Genomic DNA, 14836 nt, shown 5'->3' with positions numbered 1-14836 from the left:
ATCTTAATTCAAGTTCCAGCACAAGTGAACTAGTGTTTAGTTCAGTGCCCATGAAAAGCAAGCAGGTGGCAGAATAACGCAAATGATTTTTTATATTTTAGACTGAATTGCATTCTCTCTAGTCATTTCTTTTGCTTCCTTCCTCTGCGCTAGTTATCATACCCACATGCCCACAACAAGGCAGCTGTTGCTGGTCGTTTTGCCAACTTGAATTCTTCCAACATTGCTTCCCTCTCTTTAAACAAAGGAAAGGAAGTGAACTGTCTTCTGTAGCACTTCCCTTTTATTAACAGATTCTTTTCATTTCATTTGTGAAAGCAACAGGCATAAAGGCTAGTTTTAATGGAACACCCTGTAAAATGTAGACTGCATGCAGGCAACAAGTAACAGAAGACTTTAAATTTTTATTCTTAATCTTCCCAATAAGAAAAAATGCTAGTGCTTTCTTTTCCGGCATTAGTAGCATCACCCTTATGTTATAGTAGCATCCATATTCAGCTCTTAGAATAAACTTAGCTGCCCCTCTTGTGCTTCATACCATAAACCATTAAAGCTGCATTCCATGCTGGACTCCAGTGTGGCTGGAATGAGAATTTATTCCTCTAAATGAGAATTTGTTCCTTTAAATTATATAAAGACCATCACCCACCAAAAAAATAATAATTTACATAAATCAGTAGCTGGAGACTGGCTAGAAAGGTGATTGGAACCCAAGGTGACAAGTTTTGCTAAAGAAGGCTGTGATTTGCAGGGAAATTGAATGAATTCTTTGTATCTGTTTTCACTGCAGAAGATATAGGACAGATTTGTGCATGAAAATGTTGCAGGATGGGAATCTCAAAGGAACTGGGGCATATACCGTAGTTGAGACAAGAGTCCTATATAAGTTGACTCCGATCAGCCTCCATACCTGAGGATTGGAAAGTGAAGTGGTCAATGCAATATCAGTTTTTTAAAAAAATAAAAAATGATCCAGGGAGGATCCTGGAAATTACAGATTCAGACAATGAATTGGCTTCCAGAATATGATTGGGGGGGGGCAGTTTTTGCAGTGGGAAAATGGCTATTGCTGGACACAGTGGGAGGCACCAGTGAGAGCTGCTGAACCTAGAGCACACCTTTTTAAAGTTGCTCTGTGCTAGCTGCTTGGCCTTCTTTTGGCTCTAGCCACTTAAGTCAAGAAGAGGTCTGGGTCTGGACATTATGCTAAGCTGCAATAATAATAATAGTAATAATAATAATAATAATAATAATAATAATAATAATTTGTACCCCGCCCATCTGGCTGGATTTCCCCAGCCCCAGCTCTGGATAATGTAAGCCAAAATGTGTAAACCAACTATAAACCTTGGGATTATTGGATATTATTGTTAGGGGGAGATCACTGGTTTGTTCTTGTTCTTGTTTTTATTTTTCTTATCTATTTTGTGTTTTTATATTGTGATTTTATGTTGTGAACTGCCGTGAGACCTGTGGGTATATGGCGGTATACAAATTTTAATAATAGTAATAATAATAATAATAATAATAATAATAATAATAATAATAATAATAATTGGGCACCTGTTAACCATAGTTAGTAAACTGTAGGCTGTTTTTTCATTATTGTTTTTAACTGGTTAACTAAACTACCGGTATGTTTTAGTGTGTTGTCTAAATCAGGCCAATGAGAGATTCAGCCTGGGTTCTCCTTCATACCTCTGTTGATACACCTGCAATTTTAGGAGTCTTATGATAGTGCCAGGCCATTTTGCTGTAAGTGGCACATTGACTCTCCTCTTCCTAGTCTGTCTGACAGCATCACTAAGCCACTACTGTTACAGGCTGAGCAGGTCTGGAGAAAGACACTCCTCAGATCAATGGATTTAAAGCAATATTATTCATAATTTAAGTTTTCTAGAGTCATAATTCCTTCTATGCCATTCTAGTACTCACTTTTATGCCAGAGTATGGATTTAATGTTTCATTCAAAAAATGATTCCTTGCAAAATGAGAAAATCCAAACAAAACAAACAATATCAATTCAGCCATTTAATTGTGTTTGACTACATTAGAGCAAAATATATTGATATTTTAACAATAGCTGTGGTGCCTAGTTGTATTATTTTATTCACACAGTTCACATGTCCGATTACAACCATCTTTTAAAACTACAATTTAAAGTGCATGACCTGCTGGTACATGCTCCTCTAAATTGCTGTGATGTTCCTCTGCCCTGTTGCTGTCCTGTAGACCAGCAATGTCCAATCTGTTCCTCCCAAGCGATCTCTACACGTCCTGCCCCCTGTGCTAATTAGCCATGTGTCCTTCGGCACTGCTGTAAAAGCTTTTATTCCCTGCTCCAACAACTCTTCCCCTCCCACCTAAGAAAAGCTCAACAACTCAGCTCATCTTCCCCAAAATGTTGTCTTTTCCTGTAAAATAAGCTCAACAACTGTGATCTCTCTCTCTAAAAAAAGTTCAACCATTGTGGTCCATCCTCCCCAAAAAAGCTCAACAACTATGGTCAGCTGGGTAGATCACTGCCAGTTTCATTACACTGGGAGTAGATCGCATTCTCTAGAGAGTTGGATGTGTCTGCTGTAGACCAAGCAAGCCTTTCTGACTGGCTTGTGTCATCTGAAGCAGAGCTCATGGTTCGTTTCTCTTTAAACCCTTGGTTCCCTGGGTTCAGATGACACAGGAAGCTAGGTTTCGGTTTGTTTTGCTTGTGACACAGGAAAAGCAGCATGGGAACTTTTCAGCAGTGTACACCAGGAGAAAAACTGCTAACTTTAAAACGTAGATGAAGCACCATTGTATGAAGACTGCTGTTGTAGAATTGTGACACGTTCATTTCCACAGAAGAAAAATGAAATAGTACACGGTGTTTTAAAATGTATATATACCGGTATATAATGCAATGGTAAGGTTATCCTAAAGTGATGACTTATTTTATAAGCACTTTACATTTATTGTATTTAGTACATTATATTTATAAAGTTTGTTATCTTCCCCCTCAGGCTGTTGGCTGCTATGAATCGTTAATATTGAAAGCAGAAGGAAAAGTCGAATCCGATTTCTTTTGCCAATTAGGTCACTTCAACCTCTTATTGGAGGATTATCCAAAAGGTAAGTCAATTGCCATTTCTTTTAGCAGTCTTTACTCGGGATCTCATTTGCTTACATATGTATGAAGGAATTATTATTTAACATTTACAAAATGCCTAAAACTTTCTAAATGTGACCTCTCTCAAAAGGTTGAACAGTACATATGAACAAAAGGAATGGGAAGTAAGAGAGAGTGGTCTCCATCTTGCCATAATGTTCTTCCTGAGGAGCAGCCTCCCAGTGGCCCTAGGCCACCTAGCTCATGTATCTTCTTTTAGTTCTGTGATCCTTTTAGTTCTGCAGTAACTGGCAGTTGGAGCAGAGTGCCACGCAGGGATTGGGAAAGCAAGCTGCCTATTGCTGCTCCATCTCTGGTTGATGAACAGGACCATGATGGTCTTCCCCTTGCTATGATGACCCTCCTGAGAGGTATCCTCCCAGCCTCTGTGACCCTTGGTGCCCTGGCAGTGACAGAAGTTGTTTTTCCATTTGCAAATGTTTAATAATTTACTCATTAGATCAGTGCAAGGATGAGTCTGGAGCAGTTCTTGACCCACCCATTAGATTTTGTCCCCCTTTTAGCCTAGGTTCAGTGTTTGAAATACAGCTTAAAAATCCCTAGGCCCCATCATGCTCCCAGCAATGTGATTGAAAGTGTAAAGCAGCCTTGAGGCCTACCTGAATCCAAACCTCAATTAGATATTTCTCAGCTTTACTTAGACCTTCCCTCTTGTACACGTTTTGTGGGCATGAGAGACAGTTCATCCAGACCAGGAAGAGTGTGGGCTTTAGTACTACCTCAAAAGCTACTGTGCATGTGTGGTATGTGTGAGTCATCCAAGGGATCATGGGTACTTTGCATGATCCTCTAAAAGTGTCTGATGCACTGGGTATATGCAACAGTGTCTAAAGTATTACCTAAAGCCTTTGGGTTTAGGTCTTCTTTGGTATTGTCTCTTCCAACTCTATGATTCTATGTTTTAGTTATGTTTTTACATTAAATGTATTGTGTTAAATAGAGAACATAAATAAAAGCATATGTATTGCTGTAAGTATTGTAACTCATAGAGAAATAGCTACACAATAAAATTAAGTGGGGGTCACATCAGGAAGTTCCATGCCCAGCAGGAGCACAACAGGGCATAGAAATGTTAACAACTAATAACTGATCTGTTTTTTTCCTAAAAAAGATTAATTTAGGAAGAGTGGCTTATTGTTAAAGTGACAATTTAAATAATTACATTGCCAAGAAAAAATAATAATTTATACAGTGCCCAGGGCTCTGTATAAAACCAAACTGGTATGGAACATGTTTCAGATTGTGCGCTTCTTCTGTTTTGAGTTCTGGACTGACGTTTTGTTTTGTTTTGAATCCAAGGCAGAATCCTGCTAGTTTGCTTTTCCAAAGCTTTGTACGAGGTCTCCATTGACTTGAATTGTAAAATCAACAAACACCTATAATGTATCCATTTTGGGGCAGAATTTGAAGAAACTTTCTGGCTTAGTACTTGTGGGAATGAAACCTAAGTTTCAAAAATGGGTGCAGTTTTCATTTTAAAAATATTTGCTACATGTCTTTAAAGTTTGAGGGATTTAGAAAGAGGAAATGCCCCCCCCTTATGGTTTTATGGACATTTTGCTGCGATCTTTGTTGCATGTGTTATGTGACTATGTTATGTGACACAGAAGATTATTGCGTGCACCAAGCAGTAATGTAAAAAAGCCTCCCTGCTTTTAAATCTCTCAGTTCTTTGGCTCTCAGTTCTTTCTTGCAAATGGGGTTTGAGTAATTTTTGGTCTTTGTTTTAGAGTAGCCATCTGACAAAGTTGTTCTATGTGATTAAAAAATATGCTGAGATCCACTCAGGTTTTGCAGTTCTTGAGTCATTGGTTTCCCCTTGTGACACGTTTGCAAGGCACTTTGAGGGTAAAGCCATTCATTTTCATACAAAGTTGATTGTTACCATTGCTTCAGTGTCTGGGGAGCTGTCCCGTGCTCTGGCTGACCAAGTGTTACAGGATCAGTTGTAGATTTAGCAGCTTGGTATGGACAAAATTTGAAGGTGTTTGTCCAACCTCCTATGCTCTCAACCCTTACCCTTCCTAGCTAGTTAGATCTTGATGGAGAGAGAGAGAGAGAGAGAGAGAGAGAGTAATGCTTCTTTGCATGAGGCAGTGGCCTCCACTTTCTTTAAACAGGAAATCCTGTGTCTGCTCCTAAACACCCCCCAACACCTGCACCTAGAGGTTTTGGACATCTATAGCTAAGTAGTCCATGTTTGGGGAAGGTATTTAAAAGATGGTGTACACCCAACTTCAGGCACTCTGGATGAAACTGATTTACTTAGACTTATTCAATAAGGTATCGGCCAGTTTTTGAACCAAAACTGCCTCAGTTGCCTTGATGGATAACCTCTATTTGAAGACAGACAGGTGGAGTGCTATTCTGTTGTCCCTTCTGGATTTCTCAGTGGCTTTTGATACCACAGACCATGGTATCTTGCTGGGCTGTCTCTGTTGGGTTGGGAGATGGAGGCACAGTGACACAGTTGTTCTGCTCCTACCAGCTTTTGGTTTCAGATAATAGCATTGGGGAACAGCTACTTGATCCCATGGCAGTTGTGGTCTGGGGTCAGTCAAGGTTCCATTTTGCTCCTCTCCTTGCTATTTAACATCTATAAAAACCTGCTAGGTGAGATCATCAGGAGATCAGTGTAGGGTGCCATCAACATGCTCATGATACCCAGCATTACCTGTCCCCTTGACATCTGAATCAGATATTGCCATGTGAGTCCTGGACAGGTCACCAAATGTAGGGGTGGGATGAATTTAAGGCCCATACTTAAGGCTGAATCCTGACAAAACTGAGACTCTAGTTGGTGGCTCCAGGATCTGGAAATTAGGCAGCCCTCTTTTGAACCGGGTTGTACTTCCCTTAAAGAGAAGGTATGTAGCTTGAAGATCCTCCTTGATCCCTCACTGGAGGCATAGATTACCTTGTTGACCAGTAATGCCTTCTGCAAGTTCTGACTGGTTTAAGTACAGTGGTTGCAACATTCTGTATGTGGAGCTATAGTTGAAGAATGTCCAGAAACTGCAATTTGTGCAGAATGCAGCCATTCAGTTATTGAGTGAATTGACTTACTGTATTGGGACCAGCAGGAGGCTCTGAAGCACCGACTGCTAAATTGTACTGTGGCTTTGTTATTGTGGTACTCCACCCTGGGATCAATATGAAGAAGGACAGGTGGCTTAGAAATACTTTAGAAAATAAATTAATAATGCTTTTAATAATTGGTTATGTTTGAATATACTTTGGCCAATCTCAGCACTGTTGGAAGAAGCAACAAAGGGATCATGGACCTGGTCTTCACCAACAGGGAAGAACTGATTGACGAAGTGGAAGAACTACGAACATTGGGAAGAAGTGATTATGTCTTCTTGGGCTTTATTATATAGAGGCAAGGGAAAGCTGAATGTAGTTGGACATGCACTCTGGACTTTAAGAAGGCCAATTTCAAAAAACCTAGGGAGCTACTGGGTGAGATCCCATGGTCAGAAATACTCAAAAAGAAGGGAATCCAAGATGGATGAGAGGTTTTTTAAAAGGTGAAATATTCAAGGCACAAATGCAGATAGTTCCAACAAGAAAGAAGAGTGGGGGGTTATCTAAAGAAACCACTGTGGTTGCATAAGGAGCTTACAGATGAACTGAGATTGAAGACAAGCTTATATAAGAAATGGAAGAAAGGGGAAATCATGAAGGAACAGTATACACGAGTAGCCAACAGTTGCAGGTAGTTCAGACTGGCCAAAGCTGAAAATGAGCTTGGGCTTGCAAGAGAGGTTAAAAATAATTTTTAAAAGTTTTTTTCCAGCTATGTTCAAAGTAAGAGGAAGAACAAGCAAGTAGTAGGTCCTCTGCATGGAGAAGACAGAGAAATGCTATTGGATGAAAGAGAGGTGGAACTGTTCAACACCTGTTTTTCCTCTGTCTTCAATAAAAGGAAATGACCAAAAATAACAGAATAAACAATGCAAGGAGGAAGCTGAAGTGCAACATAGGAAAAGAGGTGGTAAGGAAACTCCTAGCTACTTTTAATGAATTCAGATCTCCAGGGACTGATGAGCTGCACCCAAGAGTACTAAAGGAGCTTGTGGATGTAATCTCAGAGGCTCTGTCTATAATCTTTGCATATTCTTTGAGAATAGGTGAGATCCTTGCAGATCGGAGGTGGACAAATGTTGTCTCCACCTTCAAAAGGGGGGGGGAAGACCCAGGTAACTACTGACTGATCAACTTGACGTCAGTATCAGGAAAGGTCCTAGAACAGATAATTAAACAGTCAGTCTATGCGCTTAGAAAAGGACGCTGTGATTACTAAGACCCAGCATGGGTTTCTCAAAAGCAAGTCATGCCAGATGACTCATTGCTTTTGCTTGATAGAGTTACAAGCTTGGGGGATCAGGGGAATGCTGTGAACATAGTGTGTCTTGATTTCACTAAGGCTTTTGACAAAGTCTCCTGTGATATTGTGGAGAAGCTGGTAAAATATGGGCTGGGTGAAGTAACTGTTAGGTGGATTTGTAAACCCTAAGAGTGTTCCCTAATGGTTCCTCATTATCCTGGGGTGTCGCAGGGTTCTGTCCTGGGCTTGTTGTTGTTCAACATCTTTATAAATGACTTGGATGAAGGGTTTGAGGCTATGCTCATCAAATTTGCAGATGATCCCAATTTGGGAGGCGTGGCTAATACTGTAGAAGACAGAATTTGGATTCAAGATAACCTTAATATATTGGAGAACTTGGTCAAAACTAGCAAAATGAATTTCAATAGGGACAAATATAAGGTTCTACACTAATCTAGGAAGAACTAGCTGCACAAATATAAGCTGGAGGACAGTAGTACATGTGAAAAGGCTTGCCAGTAATACATGTGAGAAAGAGCTAGAGGTCTTTGTAGACCTCGTGTGAAGCAAAATGATGCAACAGTGTGTTGCAGCAGCCAAAAAAGCTAATGATATTTTAGGCTGCATCAACATAAGTCTTGTCTCCAGATCAAGGAAAGTCATAGTACCATTCTATTTTGCCATGGTCAGACCTCACCTGTAGTACTGTGTCCAGTTCCGGGCATCACAATTTAATAAGGATATTTGCAAACTGGAGTGTTTGCCGAGGACGACCAAGATGATCAAGGATCTAGAAACCAAGCCTTATGAGGAATTATTGAGGGAGTTTGGTATGTTTAGCCTCGAGAAGAGGAAATATGATAGCCACCTTCAAATATCTAAAAGGATATCACATGGAAGATTGAGTAAGCTTGATTTCTCCTGCTCCAGAGGGTAGGACCCAAACTATTGGATTCAATTTATAGGAAAGGAAATTCGAACTCAACAACTGGAAGAACTTTCTAATGATTAGAACTGTCAGACAGTGGAATGAACTCCTTCGGAAGATGTTTGACTCTCCTTCCTTGGTGGTTTTAAAGCAGAAGTTGAACGGCCACCTGTCATAATGTTTTACAGTAGTTAAGATTCCTGCATTGCAGGAGGTTGTGCTAGATGACCCTTAGGTTTCCTTCCAACTCTACAGTCTACGATTCTGTGATGTTATGCTTGCCAAATCAGCTATTACTTGCCCAAGTTTTGTGCTGTCTTTCTGATCTGTTTGTCCTCATATTTTCCAGTTCCCAACACTGTTAGAACTGCATTTAACACTCTGTACATGTTCAGAAATGGAGACTTGCATTATTGCACATAATGTACTTTTTATTCTTAAAGCACACACAAAGTCTTCAGGTTATGTTATCAAATAAAGCTCTGACACAGACTATAATTAAAAGGTCTGGAGAAATGGAATGCTCACTTAACACAAATTTCATGCCTCTTTCTCTCTCTTCCCTCAGTGTGTATTCAGGCTGAACAGAAGGGTTTCCTCCCCCATCAGCCCTGCTCTCTTTACTTGCACATGCTTGAAAGCTTTAATCTGCCACTGTTCATCCTGAGAAACATCCAATTGTGCATGTGGAACCTAACTCCCTTCCCCAAGTTTCACTATATGAAAGACTCAGATTGCTAACCTGTAGGTTCTCTTGCCCTAGGACAACAGGGAATCATTTCTGACTTTTCTTAAGTCCATTTAGCATTGAAAATGCTCATATGCGGTAGCACTTTGCTGATCAGGGGAATGATACTAGCAAATCCACAGGCATAATGCTTCCATTAGAGATCCGTCAGTAAGAAATGATCAACCAGTTTTGAGCAAAGATTGTTTTTCTCACCACCAGAAAAATGTCTACAAGTACAATATTGGGCATTCTTCTATATAGAAGTGAATGGCTGCCATTCTATGGAGATTGTCAAGGGGGACGTCAAAGAAACTATTCAAATGAGGACTTTACCTACTTATCTACCAATGCTTATATATATAATTGAACCTTTGGTTCTGTTTCTTGGTCATGCTAGAATACAATGAGAACTTGAGAACTGCCTTTCCTTTATATAAGAATTATTGCAACATGAGTTTGCCAAGAATAATCCACAGACTGTTGGTAATTTTGAATTTCATGTATATACTGTAATTTCCTTTTGATACTTGCTGAAATTCTGTTAGGTTCCCCACAGAAGATTATGAAATACATGATTCTGTGACCTCTCATGAGTTACCTACATGAAAAAAATTGCATTATCAACTGTCATGGCATCCCCCAAAGAATTCTGGAAGATGTAGAAAAGTAATGATTCTTAGTCTTATTACATTTCCAAGGATTTCCTTGCTGTAGTGAATTACTATTCAGTTAGTTTTTCTGTGGTATAGATACACCATTAATATATTGAATAGTGTAAATTGTGTATGAGAAGCAGTGTGAAGTATTTGCATAAACTACCTACGGTTTCAAGTTTGTCTTTTGTATTCTTGCTGTTTCATAATAATAGACAAATCCCTTAATTCAGCAGTAGAGAACTTGTTTGGTTCAGCGAGCCAGATCTTTATCTTTCCCCACGTTGTGAACCAACTTTGACAGGTGGCAGGACTACCCACTTTTGAATTTTCTGATGTCATAATGATGTCAGGTGGTTATCACCCACCTGTCAGAGTTGCCCAGCAAGGTGAGAATTGATAGTGAGTGAGCAGGATTGAGATTCCACCCATTAGCTAATGGGAGCTGGAGTTCAATTCTGTTTTCTGCAGGGTTTGACTGTATGTGAGAGCTCCCCACCTGCATACCTGAACCAAGGAAGAGTTAATTCCCCATGCATCGGCTGATGCATAGGGAATCCAGGCCTGCTTTCTGACACCTGATGTCACATGATCTCAGAAGTGGTACAGATGGTCTTATTTTGTGGGAAATGACCAAATGCAGGTCAAATGGGAAGACCTTTCAGCCCAAATTCATTGCATAAGCCAGAGATTCCCCCACACCTAGACAGATTCTAATTATTCAGTTAACATTTTGTGTCCATTTTCTTCTTAAGAGGTATTATTTTAGTCATACAGGATTATGCCCAACATTTGTTATAGTAAAGTTTATCATTTTAAATGTGTCTACTTTGAATATTTGGTTGGATATTACCTGTAAGAATTTGTTCTATTTTTGCTTTATTATACCCCCAAACAGAACTGTAAGTCTAAAAAACAATTATTTTAAAGCAACCAATTTAGGCTTAATTTCATTTTTAAAAATCAGTTTCATATAGATTGTATTCTGTTCAGATTGTTATATAGATTCTTGGCTTTTGAAAAGTACTTCAACTATGCTTTTTAAAAAATAAAGGAAAGCAAAGCATATGGGTTTCCCAAAACTTATTATGAGTATGGATGGAGGGATTTAGATATCCTAGATGCCTGTGTCATGATGAACAGATTTCGATGGAAAACTATCCTCACCAAATAGTTTGAACAAATGCAATTTAATGTTATGCCTTTCAACTAGCAAGAGTTAATTTCATCAGATGACTTGAGCTAGGAGACATAATGTGCTTCATAATGACTGTGTAGAAATGATCAGCAATAAAAAATACTGGAAGGAAAAGGAAAGTAAAAGAACTATCAACACTGTTTATATTGGATGGTTATTTTGCTCAGTATAAGTATGCAACCACTTTTGGAAATGTGTGTGTGTGTGTGTGTGTGTGTTGAATCAGACTCCTAAATTATGGCAGTACATAAAAACAGCTAGTCTTCATTTATCCTTCTATTATTCCTAGTAATTCAGTTTTGATTTAAGATTTTAGGCTGATGTGTTGTGGCGTTATCACTGTAAATACCATGTTTGGGTGAGGTTGCTATCTACATTGGACTGCTGCAGACATAATATTTTATTGCATTCAAGATTCCATTGAACACAATGGAACTTACTTCTGGGTAAACATGCATAGGATTGTCTGTTGAAACCCATTGTAGAAATAAGCACTCCCCTTTCCTGTTCTGGGAATGAATACCCAAATGAATTAATGAATACCCACATGACCCGGAAGCTGTCTGCGGACAAACACCAGCTCACTTGGCCTATAGAGCGAGATGTGTGTGCAACCCTGAGTCGTCCACTACTGGACCTAACGGTCAGGGGTACCTTTACCCTGTTTAAGTGTAGTAAAGCATTTAACTGGCACTGATAATCAGAGTCTCCATTTAACCAAAGATGGAACTTAGCATTAACCCATGGTTTCTGGACCTTGATTAAATAGAAAACATGGTGAACATTTTTCCTAAAACACATATAATCAGGAAAGAGGATTTTGTGCTCCAGAGAAGAGGGGTGGGAGTAGGAAGAGCACTTCCCATGGTTAGATCTTGTCATATTATTATTATTATTAATTTATTTGTACCCCAGCCACTCTGTGTGGCCTCCAACAGATATAAAAATACATTAAAATATCACAGGTTAAAAACTTCCCTAAACAGGGCTGCCTTCACGTATTTTCTGAATGTCAGATAGTTATTTATCTCTTTGACCTCTGCTGGGAGGGTGTTCCACAGGGCGGGCGCCACTACCGAGAAGGCCCTCTGCCTGGTTCTCGCAGTGAGTGAACCGCCAGAAGGCCCTCGGCGCTGGATCTCAGTGTCCGGGCTGAACGATGGGGGTGGAGACGCTCCTTCAGGTATACAGGACCGAGGCCTTATGTTATGTTAACTACCCGTATGTTGATCAAGGTTTATCATTATATCTGCAGTCAGCAAATAACCTTGTTATAACTACTAAAATTTTGAGCTTGTTTTCTAAAAAATATTCTTTCTATTGCAGCATTATCTGCATACCAGAGGTACTACAGTTTACAATCTGACTACTGGAAGGTATGTATAAGTTATACTTCTAAAAAGTAATATTGTTTCAAACAGTACTCCAGTTTTTATACATAGTAGACTATATGTATCAATGCCACAATGTTTTGCTATATTTGAAACAAAATTTAAAAAATCCTTCCAGTAGCACCTTAGAAACCAACTGTGTTTGTTATTGGTATGAGCTTTCTGAAGAAGTGTGCATGCACACGAAAGCTCATACCAAGAACAAACTTAGTTGGTCTCTAAGGTGTTACTGGAATTATTTTTTTTTACTTTGTTTCAACTACGGCAGACCAACACGGCTACCTACCTGTAACTTTTGCTATATTGTTTGTTTATACTGTTGTTTACCATAGCTCAAATTTCAGTGATGGTATTATGCAGCTGGCTGTGCCTGCTTTTTGTTTTTGCTTGTTTCAGGTCTGAAGTGTTCAGCAGTACATAACCTAAGACTGCTGCTAAAATTTACTGGGCAACAATTTCTTACACCATCTTCTTTTCTACGTTCATTGTTGTTGTACAATGTATTATTCTTTACCAGTATATTCTTTACCAAGTTGCAGTTATTTTCCTTCATAGAGGGTCAGCCAATTTTGGATGGCCTTGGTGGTATGGTCCCTGATTTTACACAGCATCTTCAGAACACAGGATAGGGTTAATGATAAATTGAAGTGCTCATGCTGTCCTCCTCCACCTTAGAACTGGCAAGGGGCAGCAGATGGGTGTTGGGATTTTCTGCTTGTCTGGTGGTTGACACTTCAACCACCCAGTGTGGACACAGGTTTCTGCCTGTGTCATAGAAGTCAGCTCCTAGGGATTGTGGGGGCTTCGACCCCCACAATAAAATAGATATTTATTAAAGCATTTATATTTTTTGCCTCAATGTTAGGCATTCAAGGTGTCTCAAGACACAATTAAAATGTGTTTGATCATATATACAGCCATATAAATTCAGAATCATTCAGTTATGTTGGAACTTTAAATTACTGGATTGTGTATGATGGAATTTTAAGATACCAGCTCAACTTAAGTCACAATGGTGATGAATATACCTATCTTCTGCAGTGGTTCTGGTTTTGAAGTGATTTTTTTTTTAAATTGGTTGATATGATCTGCCACTCTGAAGAAAGAAAACAGTAACTACTGTGGCATATGGTGCATAAAATATTAATGCTAGTTTTGGCTTACCAGGTAAAGACTTTTTGCATTCTTATTGAATAGAACTAATAAATTGATTTATTTTAATTTTACCTGCACATTTGTGATTTTGGAAGAAGTTACATTTTTAAAAGCTGTACTCATCACCTTGCAAGCAAGGGAAAGAACATGAAAAGAGTGGTGTCATTAGGTGTTGATGCCAATAAAATATGTACTTTGTTTTGGTTCTTCATTAATCTCACCCCTCCCTCCATGGTTTCTGCTGGAAAATGGCTGCCTCAAACCAGCAAAGCACAAACAAACAAGGAACTAAGGAAATAGGCTGTTGGTATAAGTGACTCTGCAGAGCTTATAGTAGAGTTTTGTGGAGATAAGTGAATTTTTGGATGGTGGGAACTTCATATCCACTTAGAGCATTGGTGCTGTTCTTTGGTTTCCACTGTTATGTTGTAAAGTAACAGTATAAGGTGAAATGTCATTTGTTCCTCCCAAATTTAGGACTTCCACATTACTTGGAGATAAGCCTCCAGTACCCCATTCATTGAGTGTACTTCAGGTATACAGCATGACTAAATGAACAGAGGTACTGGAGGTCTATCTCAAAGTATTGAATGACATATTTTGCAGTGAGAATTGGCACTTGGCAATGAAGCAGACATTGACAATAAGTAATGTATCCTTCTAAAAAAAAAGTTTGCTCTACAGGGTGCTCAACAGATATCTGCTGTTAGTCATATTTGGAGTAGGCCCATAGGAATTTGTGGACTTAAGTAACTTGTCGGTTGATTTCAGTTGGTGTTCTCACAGTATGACTTAGTTGGATATCACCTGTAATATTTCTTACCTTGAAGTATTTGGTTTGGAAGACTTTCAAAGGTCGCAGGAATATCTTAGGCCAGGTGTGGGGAACCTTTGGCCCTCCAGATGTTGCAGAACTACAAGTCCCATCATTCGTAGCCACTGACCATGCCTGCTAGGGCTGATGATAATGAGAGTTGTAGTTCAGCAAAATCTAGAGGGCCAGTGGTTCCCCACCTTTGCCTTATGCAGCCAAGTTGTACAACTAAATTGAAATTGCAACGTGAAGTCTGGCATTAAAAATACTGCAATTACTATGAATTTTCAGTTCATTCCACTTATATGTATTACTTCAGAATGTACCGATTAGAAATGCCAAATATAGGTAGTGGGGTCTCATCAAAGTTTGTAAAATTAACTGTTCATGCAGAGGTTGTAGAAATAGCGTATGCTACCCATAAATCTAAGCCTGTAAATTGTGAATGTAACTGTGATTTAAGGACTC

At 39.2% G+C, this 14836-nt stretch overlaps 1 protein-coding gene across 3 annotated transcripts in view; it reads left to right on the top strand.

The window, feature by feature from the left end:
• KDM6A (lysine demethylase 6A) overlaps positions 1-14836 on the top strand; it is a 104792-nt gene that overhangs the window by 20183 nt on the left and 69773 nt on the right. For all 3 annotated transcript variants that reach the window (XM_033147126.1, XM_033147124.1, XM_033147125.1), the window contains exons 3-4: positions 3003-3111; positions 12335-12384. In XM_033147126.1, coding sequence (XP_033003017.1) covers positions 3003-3111; positions 12335-12384 — 159 coding nt within the window. The remainder of the gene's footprint in view (positions 1-3002; positions 3112-12334; positions 12385-14836) is intronic.

Source organism: Lacerta agilis, chromosome 4, assembly GCF_009819535.1.
Source record: "Lacerta agilis isolate rLacAgi1 chromosome 4, rLacAgi1.pri, whole genome shotgun sequence".
Taxonomy (NCBI): Eukaryota; Metazoa; Chordata; class Lepidosauria; order Squamata; family Lacertidae; genus Lacerta; species Lacerta agilis.
This window is presented reverse-complemented; position numbering and strand designations above follow the sequence as displayed.